Here is a 21,660-nt window from a genome sequence, read left to right as displayed (position 1 = left end):
CCTCCGTTGGGTTGGTCCCCATTGGTGAGGTGCCCCCATTTGAGATGCCCATTTGGCTTCTATCTGTTTGTGTTTGTGTTCCGTTTGCGCTTCCTTTGCGTCTTGCTCAACACTGCGAAACCGATCGCGCGTTAAGGCGTCGTTAATAATGAATTTGGTACACTTTGGGTGGGGGGAAGCCGGTTGGGAGAAGCCCATGGAAAGGCAGCACCCCCCAAATGAGAGAAACAAAAAAAAAAAAATGGAAATGGACATACAAGAGTGCATGCGCCTGTGGGCATATGGCCATCTGGTCATATGTACGTGCTTCCACGCTGGAACACTAGGGGGAGGGCTTCAAGATGGAGAGCGTGGCTAGGGCCCTAATGATCGGCAACTGCTCCGGCGTCCGCTCCTCCTGCAAAAAGGCGCAGAGCTGCTTGCTGATGGAAGAGCAAAGGGCTTCCAGTTTCGTGCAGATAGACAGCAACTGAATGAGATAGGTTTCTTCTATATGATCCTGCAGGTAGGAGTGGGGCTCCTGTTCTCCTACTCCGTCCACTTTTACATTCAAATTCTGTGCGTCCCCCGTGGTTTGAACTTCCCTCCTCATACTTTTCAAGGTCACCCGATGCAGCTTCCTACAATCCAATGAGAGCGAAACGAATTTGATAACTGACAGTGCGCATATTAAAGCGGACTCGAAAAAATCGGACAAGTGAGCAGCTTTTATTTCTTTGGAGAGAACAAACTCAGGGGGGTCTTCCTTCAGAAACTTCAGCATTTCAATCCACTGCAACAGGCTTGTCTCTATTTTTAAATTCAGCACTGTTTTGAAATTATCGACAAAATTGTACTTTTGGTTGAGCAGCTGTATTTTGGCAAATTTTCGCCTCAGGAATTGCTTCGCGTTTCGGTCCCCCGGCGTGTAGTTGAGCAGTTCGGCGGGGGGCGAAACTCCTTCTACTGAGAAGTCTTTGTCAGGGGGGTCTTTGTCAGGGGCGTGTTTATCAGGGGCGTGTTTATCAGGGGCGTTTTTATCAGGGGCGTTTTTATCAGAGGCGTCTGAACACCCTTCATCGGCACCTGCAGCTTTCCCCAATGCCGCCTTTCCCAATGCCGCTTTCCCCAATGGCTCCTCCCCCTCGTCGCTGCTCGAAACAAAATTGGCGTAGTTCTCATTGGACAGACCCTCCCCCGGGTCGAACGAGCCGCTTCTCTTATATTCCAGGGAGGGGAACTCCTTTTGGAGGGGGGTGCCGTGCCCGTCTTCCAGCAGCTCTTCCCTTTGTCCTTCATCACAAGTTGGCTCTCCGTTTGGTCCGATCGCAGAATGGTCCTTCCTATTTTCGCGGTTTGATAAGTTTTGCGTGCTGATAACCCTACCTTGCTGGGAAGGGCCCTCTTTTGGTTTTTCTCCTTTACGCACGTCCGCATCGCTGGAGGAATTCCCATTTGAGGGGGCACAATCACCTCTCTTAATCGCATGAATCGCCTGATGCCTCCAATCGCCGCGGCTGCAAATGTGAGGCTCTCTTTTGGCATCCCCATTTATTGAATCATTCCCCCGGTGGTTATATTCCGCCTCGACGCTGCCACTAACACTAAGGCTGTTGAAAAAGGCGCCGTCGTAAGAATAGTTGAAGGTCCCAGAGAGAGTGCTCAATATCGAGTCGGTCAAGACGGAGGTGATACTTTTTTGCATAGCATCATCCCTACTGGGATCCTTTTGTCTTTTATTTTTGTCTTTTTTCCTCTCACGTGTTTCTATTCTTTCTATGTTTTCTCTTCTTTCTCTTCTCCTCCGCGTGTGTACATAATTTCTTAAGTCCCCAAAGAGCACATGCTCTGCCCTCGACTTGGTGCTTCTCACTTCATACTCACTTATCATTTTTTCAATGTCGTCGTTAATTGCGATGTTCGAATTCCATATGTTTGTCCCCAAATAACTTCTGCTGCTGAGGAGGATAATATAAGCTCTGTACACACTGTTGATGTTGTTTAGGTTCATCTTCAGATTTGTAAAGAATATCTGTTGCAATCTGTCACTCTCGTTCTTTACGTTGAGCAAGCTGCTATTGTCTTCATCGTTTGAGTCTAAGTCAGCTCCGTACAAGTAGCTATTCAATTCGGTGAAGAGATTCCTCTTGAGAGACACCTTCGTGTCGGTGCATATAATAAGGGGGATGCAAATCTCCACAAGAAGTTTGTAGTAATGCGGGTTGATCTTTTCTTTCTTCATCTCAGAAGAACTGTACGCTTGGCTCATATGGCTCTCTTCATCCGATTTGTTGGCGGCACTGTTGACGGCACTGTTAACTGAGTTTCTTTTGTTCTTCTTCCCCTCCTTGCGCCGCTCCCCAGTGGTGTCCCTGCTATGAGGGGTCACCTTCGGTGAATGCGCATTCTCCACATCGTTAATGTGCCCACCCGTAGGCCCACCTGGAGGCACGCCGCTTAACATACCGATGTTTATTTCTCCCTTTGAGCCGCTTTTCTCCTCCAAAGCGAACCCCTTAGCGAAGTAGTTGTAGTCGGCCCCCTCCGCTGTCACCTTTTCCCATTCATCTCCACTCGCACGTTTGAAGTACTCCCTCTGTATGTTGATTCGACTGACTGTGTCCACTTCGGACCTGTTGGGGAGGAACAGCTTTCGGTCAAAATATAACAACGTGTCATTCACGTGGTGAGAGAACTTCCACCTGAGGAGCTCCTTCAAAGTTGTCCACACGTTGGCCGAGACGTTTTTCCTTTTGTCCACCAGGTGAATCATCAGGTAGGTGGCGATTTCGTACAAGTGCTTCTTCGGCAGATTGGCTGTTTGTGTGTTTGACCAGGAGGACTGTTCTTTAGGAGTCCTTTCTCCCTGAGTTGGTGCTCCAGACTCGCCTCTCATGTGTAGCCTCTCCCAACGGAGGGTCTTAAAAATCTCGCGCAGAATCCCACACATGAGTATCTTCTCCGTCCCCTCACTACTATTCAAGTAAGGAAGAACAACTGAGGGGGTGGTTAAAATTTTGACGTAGGAACCACAGAGCGGAGACGGCCACTGCGCACGAGCATACTTGCATGCCTCCTTGAAAGCCTTCAACGTGACCTTAACTAGGTTTCGGTCACTATTGTCTAGGTTTACAAAAAGAGAGTTAAGTATGTTTATGGTGTATTCCTCTTTGATTAGCAGAGGGATGGGTTGTTCAGAACCCATTTCGAATTGATACTTCTTGATAGCTTTAAAAAGGATGAACAGGTTCGTGAAACACAGATGTAGGTACTTTGTCACCACGTCGTTTTTGTGTGCACAGTTCACATGGTAAAGGACGTTAATTATGGGGTCTACTAATTTCAAGTTTTCTGGTTCTATGCGCATGCAGAGGAGCAGCTGCGAAAGAGCGACTAGAGAGATAATGACGTAATTTAGGTTTTTGCTTTTGAGGAAGATCTCCAAGAAGTTGAACACCTTCCGGCAGTAGCCACGTTCGAAGGGGGGGTAGGTCATGCTGCGCTTCTCGTTGGTGGCTGCTCTCACGCCGCTCTCCCCGAGACTGCTCAAAAAAATGTGCATCAAATGGATTAGCCCGTTCTCGAACGAGTGCTTGTAGTATAGGAGCTTCTCCACCTTCCCTTCCTCGATGCGCTTAAGGATCCTCTTCCTCCTATTTAGCTTTAGCAGCTCCTTTATAATGCTCAAACAGTTCACGGTGTTATTCACGCTTATGATGCAGGTGTAGTTTTGGTAAATTTTTCTGTTGAACTCTCTTTTGGAGACCTTCTTCACGTCCCTACTGCGAAGTATGCTGTTCCTTCTAACAAAAAATGGGGACCCGTTGATCATGTTTTGAAAGGTGTCATCGTTGTCTACGCGTGGGGGGGTGGCGTCCTGCCTATTTCCTTCGTGGGGCAGTGTGCTGTGGATGGGCGCCCCTTTCTCGTCGCTTTTTCCCGGAACTTCCCTCCTTTCCTGGAATATCCCAGAAACTGGCACATTTGGATCCTCTCTCTGGTGAGTTTGATGTAAGTGCTCCGTCAGTTCCGGGGCACTGACCCCCGTTGCCTCTTCTGTCTTGTCCGCTTGGCCCCGATCGGTGAGGTGGCACCCCCGTTGCGCTTCCCCTTCCAGAAGCTGCTTCCTATCGAGTAATCGACCTGCGGCAAATGCCTTATCTGCCCTGCCCGAGCTCGCATGAGGAGAGCTCACCACAACCCCACTCATATGACCCAGCTGCTTCACTCCAAGGACATAAAACATAATTATAAATAACTCGATAAAGTACCTCCTTGTGTAGTCCCTTATGTAGCCATTTCGAAACTTGAGGAAGTGGAATACCAACGAAAGGATGTTGCTCAAATTTTTCGTCAGCTTAAGTGTGTCTAGGTTGTTCATTAAATAGAACAAGTAATCCATCGTTTTATGTAGCAACGTCTCGTTGTTGCAAATCATATAGATAAAGTAGACGTGCTCGTAACTGTACTTGGACTTGAGTGTGCACAGTTTGTTCACCACTACGTAGGGGTGTGTTTTGCACAGAAGTAGGATTATGCGTAGGGTCCTCTCCAGGATGTTTGGGTTATTAATTCGGTTATCAGTTCGGTTATCAGTTCGTTCGTTTCTTCGGTCATGAAGATGATCGTTGCTTCTGTCCTTACTTGGGCCCTTAAGCCTCTGCTGCGCCTTGGACATATTACGGTATGCCTCTAACGTGTTGTTCGGCTCGTCCATGCCCCGGGGGGTCGGCGTCTTGCTGAAAGATCCACTTGGGAGGCTTTGCCCTAGCCCGTTCAAAACATTCACCTTTGTGTAGTAGTGCACCTCATTAAGCACCCTATTCATTATTATATCAATATCCTGATGGCTGATTCGTTCGGTCCATGTGTGGTACATGAGAAGGTTGAGTCCACTAATCGCCACCTGCCTGTTCTTGTTATGAATACAACTAATGAGGCAGTTGATATAGGATTTCTTCTCCTCACTGGAAATCATCTCCCTAATCACATCACTTATAACTTTGTACAGGTTTATTTCTTTCCTTGTCTTGGTCATAAGATGGCCCAATTTTTTAATAAAACGGGTCTCGTAACTTCCCGAGTTGATTTCCCTTATCCTCATTCCCACCTTGACGTGAAACTTGTTGTGCAATTCTACAGTGCGGATGTTCCTCCTGATATTTCTGTAACTCAGACATGGGGTGACTGGGGGGCCACGCCGACGATGAGGTTCGCGGGGATGATGTTCGTCGGGATGATATTCTAGCGCATGGCGACCATTTAGATCCTGCTTCTTAACTTTTGACCCTTCGCAGGTCATTTCTCCTACTTCATCTTCCCCACCGCTGCCGCCTCCAACACTGCCGCATGTCTTGTCGTTTATTCCCTCTCCTTCATCTTTGAACGTTTCTTCGATCGGGTGCTCATCGCAATTTGCAGCGCATCTGTTCCGTTGGTTGGTGGGGTCCTCTTCCCGGATGTTCCTAATTTCCCCAAGAAGTTGCCCCTCCCCGGTGTTGCTTTTGCATCCATAAGTTTGCCCCCCCCCGTTGGCCCTTTCCCTTTGCACCCCTCTGTTCGCCTTTCTGCCTCTCTGGCGATTCGTCATGGGGCTGGACAGAACATCCAAAATAACTTCTATTGGATTGAAAAAAAAGTAAACGAAGTGCGAGTTCGACAGCATTCTGCCCCTTTGCACCTTGGCGAGCAGCGCGCAGACGGAGCACACGGTCAAGTAGCTAATGATTCTTTCGGGGTCTTTAACGTAAGGGATGAGCATCCCTATGCACTCGCACACGTAATTGCGTTCGCACTTCGATTCATTCTTCGCTTCGTTCTTCGCTTCGTTCTTCGCATTGTTCCTCCCTTCGTTCTTCTCTTCGTTCTTCGCTTCGTTCCGTGCCTCACTGTTTTTTCCTTGGAGGGATTCCTCTTCATCCATTCGTGGGACATGGTCGACCCCTCCCCCTGACAGACTTCTCCCTCGCGTCTTTCCTTTTGGTGGATCCAGACAGGGAGGACTGTCCCCATGAGAGGGGTCACACATGATGCTGAATTCGTCCCCCTTGTCGCTACCCGTGTTGTCGTTTAAGTTTCCTTCCTCACCGCGTTCGTCACGTAGAGTTGTCCCTGCCCTGTGCAGGTGATTTCCCCCTACTCCTCCATTTGTTGTCTCTTTTATCGCGTTACTCTCTGCGTTGCTGGCCCTGTCAAGGTAGTGTTCGTTTGAGTGTTTCCGTACATCTGCCCATCCCCGTCCGGTACTTCTCCCTCCATCTCCACTTTTTTCGCTGTTTTTACCGCTCCCGTAGTTTCCCTCATTTCGATTTGGCGTCCCCCCGCGCTCATCATTCGCATCGAAAAAATTTCCATAAGATATGTTCCCACTGGAGGAAAGAATCAAATTGAAATACTTCTCAAAGTTTGAGGAGTTACATGGTAAGAGATTCTTCCCATCGTGGTCGTTTCCATTTTTTCTGCCTCCTGCATGGGTTTCTTCAACCTCATTTCCATTTTCTTTGGACTTGTCCCCTTTTATTGCATCTTCATGGTGGTGCCTTTTTTCACTTGACCTACATACTTTCAGGTGTCCCGTTTGAGCAGCCTCCGCGCGAGGAGCTCCATAGAGAGGCACTAACCTACTCTTTCCGTTGTGGCTCCTCACCCTGGCAGCATTAATAACTATCTCAGATAAGATCCGGAACGATAGGAACTTAACTTCTGCTATGTCTGTCGCCACGCAGGTGTCGTGTAGGTACTTCATTAGCTTAAACTGCAGGGGGAAGCAATCCAAATGTAGGGCCGCTTTGACGATGATGGACGTGATGAGGTTCAGACAGGACAAGGCAGCGCCTTGGTACTTCCTTAGGTTGCAGAACGTTTTGTTGTTCGTGTGAAGCATTTTGCTTTCCCGTTGGTTCGCTCTGGGGGGAACATTTGTGTGCCCTTTATTGTGTCCCTTTTCGGTCTTCTTTGCGTTTTTTCTTTTCTTTTTTTCCTTCGTCAACCCGGTGAAAAGTTCATCCGGTATGATGCTGTTACAAGGCGCGTCTTCATCCGCGCCACTTTGACTCTTTCCCCCTCCGTCCCATTTGGCCCTTCCATCTTTTGTCCCATGATGAACAGACTGTGAAGAAGTGGCACCACCATGATGCTCCATCTGTTCCTCACCATTTGGCATCCCTCCGATGCGCTTGTTGGCCCGCTTTGTCCCATTCCTATTGTTCGTCCCTTCTTGACGTTTTTTCTCTTTCTCCAACTTCCCCTTGGGTATGGTTTCTTTTCTCTTTGAAATGTTGGCACTATTCTTTTTTTGCTTTTCCTTGGGATGGTCACTCCGCATATGAGATGTGTTCAACTTGACAGATGAGTCTTTCACGGCCACGTCTTCATTTCTCGCCAATTCATCTGCATTGTGCGAAGCCACATCTGCATTTTGCCCTGCCGTATGTGCATTCTGCCCTGCCACTTCTATACCCTCGTGCCACTTGCGATAAATCTGCTTCCTCTCATTTAACACAACTTTCAAGAGCAAGTTTGTTAAGACATGTACGATGATAAATGCTGACTGGAACTGCATGGGTTCTTGGACAAAAAGGCAGTAATGTATGCTCTTCAGTGCATTCTTCAAATTTGTGTAGGTATCACTGTGTATGTCTAGATGAGGCTCACTCGGGGTTGAGTACCCCGGTGGGTACCCCAGGGTTGAGTACGCCGGGGTTGTCTCCCCCTGTCTGGAGTCCTTCCTTGTGCCCCTTTCCTTCACCAGGTCGGAAAAATAGTCATTATAAATTACCCTATCTGATGTTTTGTGACTTTTTCTGTCCTTCCAGTCCATCATTTTCCCCCACTTGTCAATTTCGTCAATGATGTGCTGTTCTTTCTCCAGATGCATCTCCTCCGAGTTGTACTTGTTCGTCTCTTCATTTGATTCGTTTGTTTTTAAATCCTCCCTAAGTTGCTGCTCGCTTTGATTCATAATTATACTCTCCGCTTGTTTAAAGTAGAGGGCAAACTTTTCCACCCCGGTAAAGGTTATATTGCTGATGGGCAGCTTCTGGTCGTCAAAGTTGTCTAGGTAATATAAAGCCCAGTGCATAATTATGTATTTGTATATATAGAGGCAGGAGTAAAATGGGACGTCATTCAGATTTTCTCTCAAGTAGTGGTTACACACATCTTCGATGGAGCACCATTCGGTTGGCATGTCTACCGTGTTGGTGACTGCGTATGGGGGGAGACTTGCAGCAATTACGTCGCCTCCATTAGCGGAGGGATCCCACTTCATCCTATTCCTCTGTGTTGCCTCCCCACCAGGTACCCTAATGCACTTTAGCTTTTTCGATACCATTTTCACCGCTCTGAGCAAGCTCGCCTGTAGAGTCGTTTCCTTTTCCTCGTAGAGGGAGCAGATAATTGGGTCGACTAGAAGCTGGAATACGAGTAGGTTGATTTTTTCATTGGGAAGGCGCTTCCACAGGTCTGCTGCGTCCCTCGCCGGGTGCGCCCTGTCGCGGTTAGCGGTGGTGTTAGCGGTGGCGTCGGTGTTGGAGGTCCCGCTGCCCTTGGCGGTAGGTGTCCCCCCCAGCGTCGCCACGTTACCACACATGGTGGGAGATAATCCATACGGGGAAGACGACCCGCTTTCCTTCTTTTCGAACTCGGAGAGGAGGTCCCTCCTAATGAGCGCGTTCATTTTTATCTCTTCCTTGTATCGTAGATCCACGTACCTCTGCTTGTTGGAAAGAACCTCCCTGACAATATGTTCCTCATTCAAGACGGAGTCGTCCTTCCCGTATATTGCATTGCCCAAAGAGGTGGTATATCTAACTAGAGGAACATACACATGTTTAATATAAATGATAAATATTTTTTCGTTCAGGTAGACGTCTCGAATTATGGATAGGTCTCGAACCTTTGAGGAGGGAACCTTCCTCAGACACTTTCCCATTGTTAATACCAACGTGCTTCTTATATTCTCTGCATTTATCACATTGCTTGATTTTCCAAAGATTGAAAAGGCGCTAGTTTTTCTATTTGCTACATCTGAGTGGTATATATTGTTTAGTAGGAAGAGGACGAGGAAGAGGTTGTCTTTGTGCAGTATGCTCTGTATGTAGTAGGCAGTGACATCCTGCTGGAAGGGTTTGCTTATGGGGAAGCTGATGTCGTTTTGGAGGAGGTAAGATCCTAGTTTATCTTCCAGTAGCTGGTAGGATTTTTTCACCACTTCGTTACTTTGATAGAGACGTTTTTTTAAATCATCTTGGTGATTCACTTGTAGCGTAGTTGACTGTACTCCGCTATTTTGTACCCCATCGTGGGGTTTTTCTCCTCTGGATGGGTTCCTCTTTAGATCAATTTCCCCCCTTTCCGCTTTCCCATGGTGGTCTCTCCCCTCGGAGCACACTCCAAACTGTAGCAGTCTTGCTCTGTAAACAGCCTGGTATTCATTGAGGTAGTGCAAAAAACGGCCCACGTTTTTCTCCCTAGACATATCAGTACTGTACTTATTCGATAACAACATGAAGTTGTTTAAATCTAGTTGGTTCTCAGTGCTGCTCCTCTCGTAGGACAAAGAGTCCGCTCTCATTAGCTGAATGCACTCAATGCAATTCTTCATATATACAGTGGTACATTTCTCTCTGTATAAATTAAAAAAGTGGCTTCTATATATAGTAGAAAAATTCATATAGAGCGTTAGGAACAAGTTTTCCTCCTCGTTCACAGCTACTTCTTCGTTGAGCTTAAAAAAAATGGTAATCATTTTGTTTGCATATTTGTCACTGAACTGTCTGATGATTACGCACAGTAGGTTGACGACACTTAGGTACATAAGTGTGTTCTCAAATTCGGGATTGCCTTTGACGAGCCGAATCAACTCCACGAGTGCGTAAAAGAAGGTGACCACGTAACTTTGGTAGTTGTATATCCTGTCTATTTCCACTTTGACGTAGCTTCGAAAGAAGGTCTGCATTAGTCGTAGGATTCGAGTGAAGTGGCAGCTCATTGACTCCAGGGCGGCGTGGAATGTGGTCGCCTCGCCGTCTCCGTCGGCGTTCGTGCCCATTAGCCCCCCCATGTCCAGGCTGAACGGGACGCTCATGTTTACGGGGATCACGTTGGCGTATGTCACGTTGGCGGATGTAACATTGGCAGATCTAACAGTGGCGGCCATCCCGTCTGGGCTCGCGGCAAGTGCCCCCAAATCCACGTTAAAGTAGTGTCTGGCAATGGCGCGGACTTTCCGCCGCCAACTCTTGCGGCGACCGCCGCAGTTGACATTCAAACAAACGTTCAGCACTCTCTTGCTAATCCGTTTCGCTATCTCCCTGTAGGTCATTTTAATTATAGAGCGGTAGTATCTCGCCCGCGTCGCCGCTGCAACTTGTCTTATAGACCTTTTCTTCCCCCCTCTGGTAAGTGCAATTATACGTTTGAGAATTTTCTTACTGCATAGACTATCCCCAGTGAGAGGAGCGGTCCCCCCCTTGCGATCCACAAACTGATCCACAGCCTCATTCGCAGCCTCATTCACAGCCCCATTCACACCCTCATTGCTTAGTCTGACAGAACTGAGAAGCAACTCAAAGTAGGCGAAGCTCTGCACAGAGGTGATGCTCTTCCCTTGAGTGAAGCTCCTCAAGATAGAAATGAGTTGCAGACTGAGGAAGGAAACAACAAAGTCGGAGTGGGTGCAGTACATAAACAGAACCGAAATGATATTGCTCATATTTGGCAACACTAAGTAATTATAATGTAATCTGGAGTGAAGTCTCAAATGTTTCTTCACCATGTGATTGTGTAGAAGTATACACATAATGTTGAGTGTCTTCAAAATGGATACTACGATTCTGAGGCTCCTTTTTACATCCACCAATAATTCGAACAAGAGAGGGTACAGCACTCTAGGAGAGTAAAAACAGAAATGCTTCTCCAACGCTAGCGAGATTAGGTTCTTTATGTAAGGAACTGAAGGGTACATGAATATGAAAAAGTTCCAGTGTATATCAAAAAACATCCTGTTGTGATTAAATCCGTTTTTTAAAACCTCATTGGAGCTTCTGTTTATGTCTATGATGGTGCCATTGTCGTCAACCGAATATCCATATTTTTTATTTTGCTTTTTAAATTTTGATTCTTCACTCAGCAGGATGTTAATTAGGAAGTGCATTATTTTGATTACGTGTCTGTTTGGAATGAGTAACCACGTTTTAATTTCCTGGTCGTGGTGCCCCATGGTGTTTATGCGCTCGTCTGGTTGGTCGCCCTTGGCGGGAAGCGAGGAAGCCTCCCCAAGTGGAGAGACGCTTCCCTCATTCACACATTTTCCACTTCTTCTACTTCTCCCGTTTTTTCCACTTCTCCTCCCCCTACCACCGGGTCCCTCGCACACCATGTACAAGTCGCAGAGGGGGCTGCTAACCCGAGGGAGTAGCCCCAGAATGACACTCGGGTTGAATGAGAAGGAATCAAAATGATGGTGATACGACAAAATTAGGTCAATCTCTAGAAGCATATAAATGATACTCAAATCGTTGCTAAACCTATCGGATAAATTTGCCACCATTTGTATGACCAATTCGACGTTACTGGTGTTAGTCCTATTCGTGTCAGTGATGAAGCTATTTAATCGTTTGAAGCACTTCTTGTAAGAACCCCGTTTTGTCCTAATGTTCTGATTTGAAAGGTGGACTATATTACCACTGCCTATATCCCCTGATATGAGCAAAAGGTACTGTCTCAATAGAGTCAGTGAAACGATGACTTCTACCTTTATGTTTGACTTCATTTTCTCCCTGATCAAATTAAAAACAAAATTATTTGTATAGGCACAAGTTATGAAGATATTGAATATCTCCATCGTTTCAATAAAAGTGGAAACATACACATTGGAAGTTATGTAGTCTACTACCCCCTTGGCGTTATTCATAGTGTAGTTTTGATTAATCATGATAAATAGAATGGCATAGGCCACCTTCAGAATGTGGTTAGCGAAACCGACGATGAGATGTATCTTCGGCAGACATCCCTGAAGAACGATTCGGAAGCTATTAATTATATTGTACTGTGGCACCCCCTTTACATTGCTGTAGTTTATGTGAACCTCTAAGTCTTTGTTGTAGATCCCCGAGAGGTCACTAATAGCAGCGTTGTTAATGGTGGAGTGGAAGAAAAGGAGGAAGTAATGGATGTATACTTCAACCACCTGCTTCATCATTTCGTCATTGCTTACATAGAGAACCAACTTCGATATGATGTAAAGAACCTTGTTATAATTTTCGCTGCATTGCTTCAAGGTCGGAAGGATGCTAAGGTATAGGGCTAACATTTTTGTGCACACCGATTTAATTTCTTCCGTCTTTTTTCGTTCCTTCTCACCGATGCGTTGGGCGGGAAAGGGGGACGAGGCAAATGCGGACGAGGCAAAAGACGACGAGGAGAGGACTCCTTTCTCACCGGGAAGATCAGCCCTTCCTTTGCGACTCCCCCTATTTCGCTTTGGCACCTGGCAGACCGCCTCTTCCCTCCAGTTCTTAACCGTGTAGTACTTTTCTGACCCTTCCGATTCGTTTCGAAATTTTTCGGAAGCATGCTGGGTTGGTTTTGCCCCTCCATGGACGGCCTTCACCAGGTCGTGTTTACCTTTGGAGGCATCCTTGCTCAACTGGGTCCTGCTATCACTGCCTCTCTCTTGGGAGCATTCTTCCCCAAGGGGAATATCCCACCCATCTCGCCCCAATTCGCCATTGTGCGCGTCATAGAATACGTCACGTGGGGATTCATTCTTCGATGTGTGTTCAGAGGAGTGGTCCATATAGGAAGTGAATTTACTTTTCTTTGCCCCCTCCCTGAGTCTGTGCAGGTTGGCCAGTCTAATGTTGTCACGGAGAATACCCGGATCGTTATTCTTCCCTGGGTGGTTATCCTTCACCGAGTGGTTATTCCTCCTGAGGAAGTTCGAATTTAGGGACGACTCCCTGGTATACGTTGTGCATGTGTCATCGCTGGTGTTCTCCAGAGACAAATGAATTATGTCGTTTTCAAGGTACACATTGGTGTGGTGCTCATTTGGGATGATAAAGTTCTTCCTCTTATATTTCGTGTTCATGCTAATGATTGTATACAGAACTGAGGGGAATTGAATGTCTTGAAATATTTCGGTCATAATTTTGTAAGTTAGATCTGCATGCCTGGTGCTCTGACCCAGAGAAAGGATCGCGTTGAAGAATTCGTTCAGGACGTTTTTGGTCAGGTGCGGTACCTGCGTGAAGAGGTCGATGTAGAGCTCCAGGTAGGCGCACAGCTTGGGGTTGCCCCCCCTCCCGGGAAAGTCCTCCCTGGGTTTGGGGTTCCTCAGTTTATCATTGCTCACTATGTCGCCACACACTTTTTCGTTCCTCACGTTGTCATTCCTGACTTTTTCGTCACACACTTTATCGTTAGTCGTTTTTCCTTCCCCCTCGTGGGAGTCCCTCACAGGGACGACAGCCCCCCCCACGCGCAGACATCCGTTCAGCTTCTCCACGAGCTTTTTCTTCAAATAAGCGTCCTCCCTCACGACGCAAAGAATGAGCAGCTTGGTCATGATCCCGTGTCGCTCGTCGTCCCTCTTAATGAACAGAATTTCGTTCAGCAGGAAGTCAATTATATTTCTGATGATGTTATTTATTTCGGAAGTTTCCTTGCCATTCTGTGTGTGATTACCTCCGCTCCAGTGGTGGACACTTCTCTGTAGAGATGTGCCCTGATTTGATTTCTGGGGGGCATTCGTTTTGCCTATCACAGCTGTTTTGTATTCCTCCTTTTTGAGGCATAGGAGCTTTGCGATTTTATCCTGATGGAAGATGCTCTCCTTTTGCTTTTTTATTCTTCTTATAATTCTCTCCATGTGGTTCCCATCAGTTGCAAAGTTTAGGCTTTCCTTTGGGGAAGAAGCGGTTCCATTGTTTTCTTGCTGGAGAGGTCCCCTCTCATCCGCGTCACCTTGCAGTGGAAGTGCGTCTGGAGGAAATCTCCCCTCGGGGAGATCCTGAAACACAAAACAATACTCATCTCCATCAAAGAAGGAGTACTTTAAAATGTTGTCAAAGATGTGTACGTCCTTAAATTTGTGAGTCCTCCCCTTTTGTGTGGACACCCTTTTCTCCTTTTCTGTTTCATTCCTTCTCACCTCGTCCAGGTACTCATCAACAGTGTTGCTAAAGCGATTATGAATGCAATAGTGAACAAAGTCGTGAACCAAGCAGAGTAGCAACTTTTGATTTTCGTGACTAACTTTCTGAATTTGCAAAAAGGAAAACACGTAGTTGAGGATTTGTCCCTTGTGGTACAAGAGATATATTTTAAGTGTGTTGATAATTTCTCGGTTTCTTTTTTTTTCTTCGTCCAGACAGTTCAGCAATATGAAAACGATTTCCTCCAACTCGACGTTTGTGATGCTCGCCCGTTTTTTCATCTTGTCGGGGGATCAGTAGGGGAGAGCAAACTAGTAAGGCGGTGAAGCGAAGGATGAAAAGAAGTGACTTGCTTCAATGGCGCAAAGGAAGATTCCCCATTACGTTAACCTTTTTGGAGCGTTTCCACAAAGGTATGCACATGTAGACGCACCCACTACACTTTTACAACTAGCGGGTATGCACGTATGTGTGCGCGCCCCCAGGAGAAATCCCAGCCTGTGCCTTTGTTACAGCTATCAAAAAAAGTAAGGGCGGCAGGAAAAGAAAAAAAAAAAAAAAAAAAAAAAAAATAAAATACAGCACAAGTGAGGGATGTGGAGGGGGATATCATTCTGTATTCACAGCTGTTCATCATGTATGTGGATTTACGCTGTGCGGTGGGGAGGAAAAAATGCGCAACGCTTTTTTGCAAGTCATTTGTAACCGTATGGGAACGTCGCTACCCTCGAACGCTTGAGAATGCTGTGTAGACCTTTCGTGAAAGGACTGGGCGGCAATCGCTCATAGCGTGCCATGTGGGCTGCAGAATTCAACCCAAGCTGGGAAAAAGAAAAAAAAAAAAGGAATAAGAGGCTTGAGTCGTTTTTCCACCTGGGATCGACGCCACAGCAGTGTGTACATAATTTCGCATACGCAGGTGTGCAAATTGCTTCGTAAACAAATCCATCGAAGGGGAAAAATGCGGCAAAATGACGCAAAAAATTTTGCAGTAATTTTCGAGGCAATTTTCGCAGCATTTTTCACCTCATGTTCCTCTGCATTTTTGGCCGAAAATTTCCACCTCATGCAATGCAGACAAAGTCGGCCGCCATGACGTCATCAATTTTTACAAAATTTACCTCACGTCAACATGGCGCAATTAAAAGATGTCACCTCGATTTGTCCATTGGGTGTGGTGCTGAACTGAGCTATCGATGGTCCACATGCGTATGTTTTGTTTCGCGCAGCATGTTGCGAGGTGTGCGCGAGTAGTTGACCAACGCTGTGCTGCCGCTGCGATGCCACTTTGCGGGCGATTTACAAAGGGTATCTCCCCCGCCCCCCACTTTGTGCAAAAAAAAAGAAAACATAAGAGTGCCATTTTTGTGGAGTCCTCAAAGAAACCCTGTTGAAAAGTTGTGGGCCAAAATTGCTCCAACAATTTGTCATCAAATTTGGGGCAGCCCAGCGAAATGTGGAGACGCACAAGGGGGAAGCGGCGTGTGGAGCCTGTACGAATGGTCACGCGAAGTTTGCAGCGGTTGCGCGTTCCAAAAGAAATAGGCGAACAGGAGAAGAAGCGAACAGGCAGGTCAGTGGATGGGCTGCACGTGAGTTGCTGTTGCTTCGGCAGAAGGACGCGCCCCTGCGAAACGATCACCTCAAGTTTGCGAAGCATACGTATGTGCAAAGCATGTCTACACAGATGTAGGTATTTTCCTCCCCCCCCATTTGGGATGCCACACTTGGCATGGGACTGACTGCCACCTTTGCATTGCATACGGGGATAAAAGAACGGGCAACTTCGCCGCGGTTCTTTCTCTCCCCGCATTAACGCTCTCATAAAAAAAAACGTTTAAAGCAGCATCGTTTAAATGAGGAACACACCTTTGCAGCATTTTTTTTCGGGACATAATAAAACAGACCTGCTCGTTTCTAAGCCCGTCGAATTGGCAAACATAGGTGTGTCCAATGCATTACTTATGGGGAAGCGAAATTGGTTATCTTTTTTTTTTTTTTTTTCTCCTTACTTGGGCTTCAGCCCATTGGTCATGTGATAAAAGGGTTAACATAGTGTCAGCTTGCGCCCAGACAAGATAATTGCAAGACGTTTTTTTGCACGACAAAAGAGGTTTAAAAAAATGTCAATAGAATAATACCTTTTAAATTAATTGAAGCATTTCCTGCGTTCTTCTTTTTCGTCATTTCAATTTAATAGAGTAAGAAGAGGACGTTCCCATTTGTCTCGTCATTTCATACCGATTAGTGGCCCGTCCATTCAAGGTAGATACAAAAAAAAAAAAAAAAAATACCTCTACGTGCCCGCAAGAATACACATGTGTAAGAATCATCTAAAAGGATCTACTTTTCTGTCTGTCCACACGATTTTGTCTTTCTCTTTTAAACAAATCAGATGGCATAAATTCGCATTCACCGTTTTGTTCATATGAACAAGTGAGGCATGTTTCTCCCCCTACCACTGAGTAAAGGCGTTTTCATGTACATATCTTTACACAAAAGACTTCATGCATTAGCGTACCGATTGAAAGTCCTCCTTTTTTTTTTTTTAATTACGAACAGGTCTCTTTCAAGGAGAGTCTACAAAGCTTTTGCGAAGCATAAGTGGTTACATTGCCTTCTTCCGGGGTGATAAATGAACCACAGTGATACATGCACCCTTTTTGGTAAAGTGACTATTTCTCCCCCTTTTTTGCAAAAAAAAAAAAAATACCACAGCATAGCATAAGGAGAAGACCAAACGTGGTAGTAGTAACTCCTGTGTATACTCTCCCTGTATGGTTATGCCTCATCGGGTATACCATCTTTCCCTGTTGCATATATCATCTTGTTGGGGGATCAGGAAATAGAAATGGTAACGAAACATGAATAATAACGAAGTATAAATCATAACGAAGTATGAATCATAACGAATCATGAAGGGTAACTATGATTCCTTTAGTAAAGACAATTCCGACGGAGAAAAATGGAAGCATAAAACTCCCAGTGAGAAAAAGAAGATGATGATTAAATACATGAGCACAGTCGAGGCAGGCATGAAGGAGGAAGAAGTTAATTCGTTACATGAAGTAAAATCGGATGATGACATTTCTGATGGGGCTGGGGATGAAGTAGAAGACGGAAGTTATGTAGACAGTGAGGATCAGATCATTTTAATGGACGAAGATGTGGCGATTTCGGGCGACACAGGAGGCGATTCCTCCAACAATGAATCACCATGCGATAAGAATGACGATTATTCGATGGAAGAAACTGGCCCGGGGAGTGCAGGCAGGAATCACCTTAGTTCAGGGCCCGTAAGAAATGAGCACACCGCTGGGAACAACCGCCTAGAGGGCATTTCCCGTGGGGGGGGCGGAGGTTTTTAAGTTCCCCCGACTGTTTGCACTTCGCCCGTTATGTTGCCTTCTCGCCTTCCTTTCGAGCTTTTACGAAGACCTGCACAATTTCTCCTCGCACGGTAGGCTTCGCTGAGCGGTGTAGAGCCGAGGGAGGAGGGGGAAGAAGAAGAAAAGAAAAAGGAAGAAGAACAGCAAAATGCACTACCTCATGGCCGCAGTGATACAGATGTTGACCACTCGAGTGGAGATCACGGGGATGTGCTTCAAGAAGGGAGAAGCGCTGATGGTAGCAAAGGTAGACATGGCCGCAAAAATAAGCGAACACGCACAAGAATACGTGTATGTATGCTTATACACACCAAAACTTGGCCAATTTGTAATAACACGTACTTCTCTAACGCAGAGGGGAAGGGAAGGACAACCGGGGGCACCTACCTCAACTTAGACAGAGATAACCCACACAAGTCAGGTGAAGAGGGTGACGAGGCCCCCGTTGACACAAAGGACAATGTTACTAACATAGAACAAATGCACATGAACGAAAAGAAAAATGCCCTCTTCGATGTCGAAATTAAGAGTGAGTGGAACGAGTCACTGGAGAGATAACTCCACAACACGTAATTTGTGATGGTTGTCCCGAGTGGAACGCGCAAAAAAAATAAAATAAAAAAAAAAAAGACAAATTGAAAATGAAAAAAGGACGGAAAGTTATGAGCTTATACAAAAAATTCTTCCTTGATGGTACCCATTTGGTGTAAATATGAGAGATAATTCACCTGTACAGGTGCATAATTTCCCCTTATCCTTCCCCTTTTTTTTTTTTTTTTTTTTATCCCTTCCCTGCTGCTAGATATAAATGATTGGAAGTCCAAATATAGACACTTGACATCATCGTACGTTGAAAAGTTACGCATGGAGTTGGGCGTGTCCGGCTTCTGCGTTTCATCGTGTCTCCCGTTTTCTGATTCTTCTGCTTCTCTGCTTGGGTTCTTCCACCCCCCCTGCCGAGGCTGCTGCACCGAAGATGTGGCAACAAAACACCCCTTTTACCCACCGAGCAGCTTCCGTAAATTGGAGAAGGAAATGAATAGAACCATCAACAGTGAACACATGGAGCAAATAACGGTTATATGAGCAATAAAAGAAGGAAAAAAAAAGAAAAAAAAAAATCCCACATGGGAAATGTATATAAAATTGAACATGTCCTACTCTCCATGCGCAGAGACGAAGCATTAAGCAGCACAAGGATTTCCTAGACAACGAGTATAAGGAGGTGTGAAAAAAAAGAGTCCTTCTTTTTTTTTGCCTCCCCCTTTGAGGAAATCATTAGCGCTCCCTTCGCTTCACCTGTGCATATCCAAATATGGGCACATGGGTGTATCCACTTTTGCCTTCAAATCAGTGGCTGTCCGTTTTGCTGAAGACCGTTTCGGAGTTCAAAAAAAATATTGGGGCTCATGGTATGTTTGTAAAGCAAAAAAAAAGGGGGGGTGGGGCTCACCGTGATGGGCTACGCGGGGCCTGTCTACACATCCATTCATTTGGTGATCCCATTTGGTGATCCCATTTGGTGATCCCATTTGCCGCTCTCATTTGCGACGATCGCAGTTTCCGAGCTGAACGAAAAGGAGTACCTAATATTGTCCAAAAATATCTTCGAAGATTTCCGGGAGAAATACTTGGAAGAGGTGACCGGCGGGCTTTGAGGCGGATCTGCGCCTGACTAGTTTGCTCCACCACGCGACGCTATGCTATATCATGCATTACGATGTTCTTCCACGCGCTGCCCTGTTTCACCCATTTTGATGTGTCTGCTTGCCCTTTTCACTTTCTCTCCCCTTCGAAGATCCAACTAAACATGGTCCTCTATTTGACCGTGACCAAGCACGATATACCAGTTGACGAGCATGTTGGGAAGTACCTCCACGCGTGTTACGAATCGGTGAACACGGGTAGGCAAAAAGAAGAAAAAAAAAGGAAAGCCTTTCTGAGAGACCCCCCAAGGGGACTCGTGCTTGTTCATATTTTATGCGTTTAACCCATTTGTATTTGCCCCCTTTTGAAGACAAGACGCTGCACAGCACCATACAGAAGTTGCTGGAAGTGAATGCGCAGATTAGGGACATAGGCGGGAGAACGGTACATCGCCATATGGGGAGAGAGAAGAGGAAACCTCCTTAACTACCCCATCTGCATAGACAGAGGCTCGCAAAGATCTACTTTTCCTGTATGCTTGTCCAAAGACATACACATGAACACATGCGCGTTAACGGCGCGCAGGGCACCTGGGATGACGACGAGCACAACTACTTTATGAAGGTTTACGAGAGCAACGCGAATTTGGGAGATAAGGTAGTCCACAGAGAGGGCAGCTAAACAGATAGGGCAGCTCCACGTTGTGCTCCTTTCGTTCAGCACGGAAATGGAAAAGGGGCACCCGCAGATAAGTGCATGTGCCAATCCTAACACACAACGCTTCCCCCGATGCCAAGGTTGTCTTTGGCATGCTGAAAAGCTGCATGAACAGATCGGAGGAAGAAATTATTCAGCACGTGTCTTGGTACAAGCAGTTTATCCAGTACAACAACTTAAGGAACAGGTGTCTGAACAGCATCAGCATCGTCAATGTGAATGTAAGAGCTGGGAGGAAAGAAGAGAAAAGGAGAAACTGACTCCCCATGGGGGATCACCTTTTAGCTTATTCTCGCATTGCATTGCACTGCTTTGCTTTCTTTTATTTCTTTCACCACTATAGGGAGCTCCTTTTTCATGGGGTTCCTCTACCTCACGGTTTCCACTTACGCACATTGTCTCTCCTCGGTGCTTCACCACAGGAGCAGCGCAAGAACGACTCCAAAGTTGAGGAGAAAAAGTACATGATACAGAAATGGAAGGAGAAAAAACGTGAGTACAAAAGGGGGGGCACCGGCGAGGAGATCATTCGGAGGGCCGCTACGCGGTTGCTACAGATAACTGACGGATTTGGCTCCTGCATCACGTGCGACGGCTTGTCTCACTCTGAACCCCACCCGTTGCACCGCAGAGCAAGAGTGGGCGATCAAGATGAAGGAACTGCAACAGATGAAAAAGGAGGAAATGAAGATAAACAAAATAATTCGCGAGAAGTAAACACCTACCAGGGGGAGCACCGATCCCGAGCACTTGTCACATAGGATTGTGCCATAACCGCTACGGGGCTATTTTCCCTACGCTGTCCAAATCTTCCACATTTCTCCCCTCCCCTGCACACAACCAACCTTGTCATACCCACCGCGCAGCATCAAAAAGAAAAAGCAAATGATACAGGAGCAGCTGAACAGCAAGAAGGAGGGAATGAAGAAAAACGTAAAGCACAAAAACGGGAAAAAAGAGGGCGAAAGAAAAGGGAAAAAAAAACGAAAGCAAGGGAACCAGTGGTGGGCTGCTCCATCACGAAGAGGACATACACGATCGCTCGTGATGCACTAAAAATTGGTGCCTGCTTTTTCCCTAAGCAGAAAATGGAAAAGCAGCAGAGGAGCGTCCTGTCTGAGGAATCGTTGCAGAGGATTAATGAGCGGAATGAACGGTGGGGCGGAAAAGGGGCAACTCCGCGAAAAAAATAGGAAAAAATAGGAAAGAAAAAGGGATTTCACTTCGTTTTTTTTCTTTCCACTTTTTGAGCATCCCGCGCGAGCTACAACGAAGCCCAGTTGCAGCACTTTCTTTTTTATGGCGCCTTTCACATGACCCTTTTTTTTCCTCTCCTGCTGGCTTTTGTCTTCTTTTCCCAGCATTTTACAAAAGAAGGTGCAATCGAATTTGACCCTTAACGAGGAGACCAACGAGCGGGAAAAGAAAACAACCAAGCAGAAGTATATGCACATCCAGAGCAAGCTACTGAGCAACACAGGTAGCGCTGGGACGGCCATAGCCCTGATCGAGTTACGGGTGTGTGTGTGCCGCTCGTCCTTCTGCCAACTAGGTGAACCGTGCCTCTTTCTAGCAGTCAACCCACCTTTTCAATTCTCCTGTACTCCGCCCCTGCGCAGTTATTTTATTCTCCACCTGTTTGGTCTATTATGCCTCGTTATTTTCCCGTTATGCATTTTTGTGACTCTACCCGGGCCCCTTGAACAATTTTGATTATTTTTCTTCGCTCGTAGAAGCGAGAAGCTGCATAAGGCACCAATCTTCCCCAT

At 46.3% G+C, this 21,660-nt stretch overlaps 2 protein-coding genes across 2 annotated transcripts; one reads left to right on the top strand and one right to left on the bottom strand.

The window, feature by feature from the left end:
- Positions 1 to 322: 322 nt before the first annotated feature.
- C922_02056 (hypothetical protein) lies at positions 323 to 14,419 on the bottom strand (the record flags this gene model as incomplete). Its single annotated transcript, XM_008817655.1, has 2 exons — positions 323 to 8,184; positions 8,275 to 14,419. The coding sequence occupies 2 exons, from the start codon at positions 14,417 to 14,419 to the stop codon at positions 323 to 325; spliced, it is 14,007 nt and encodes a 4,668-aa protein (XP_008815877.1).
- Positions 14,420 to 17,053: 2,634 nt separating this feature from the next.
- C922_02055 (hypothetical protein) lies at positions 17,054 to 21,604 on the top strand (the record flags this gene model as incomplete). The annotated part of the gene is made up of 18 exons (XM_008817654.1): positions 17,054 to 17,434; positions 17,664 to 17,774; positions 17,885 to 18,056; positions 18,330 to 18,372; positions 18,541 to 18,604; positions 18,702 to 18,752; positions 18,882 to 18,939; positions 19,088 to 19,167; positions 19,326 to 19,431; positions 19,545 to 19,618; positions 19,760 to 19,834; positions 19,972 to 20,112; positions 20,314 to 20,383; positions 20,523 to 20,604; positions 20,758 to 20,824; positions 20,977 to 21,047; positions 21,253 to 21,402; positions 21,511 to 21,604. 18 exons carry the CDS (start codon positions 17,054 to 17,056, stop codon positions 21,602 to 21,604), a joined length of 1,890 nt encoding a protein of 629 aa, XP_008815876.1.
- Between the last annotated feature and the right edge of the window lie 56 nt (positions 21,605 to 21,660).

Source organism: Plasmodium inui, assembly GCF_000524495.1.
Source record: "Plasmodium inui San Antonio 1 unplaced genomic scaffold supercont1.7, whole genome shotgun sequence".
NCBI classification, from domain to species: Eukaryota; Apicomplexa; class Aconoidasida; order Haemosporida; family Plasmodiidae; genus Plasmodium; species Plasmodium inui.
This window is presented reverse-complemented; position numbering and strand designations above follow the sequence as displayed.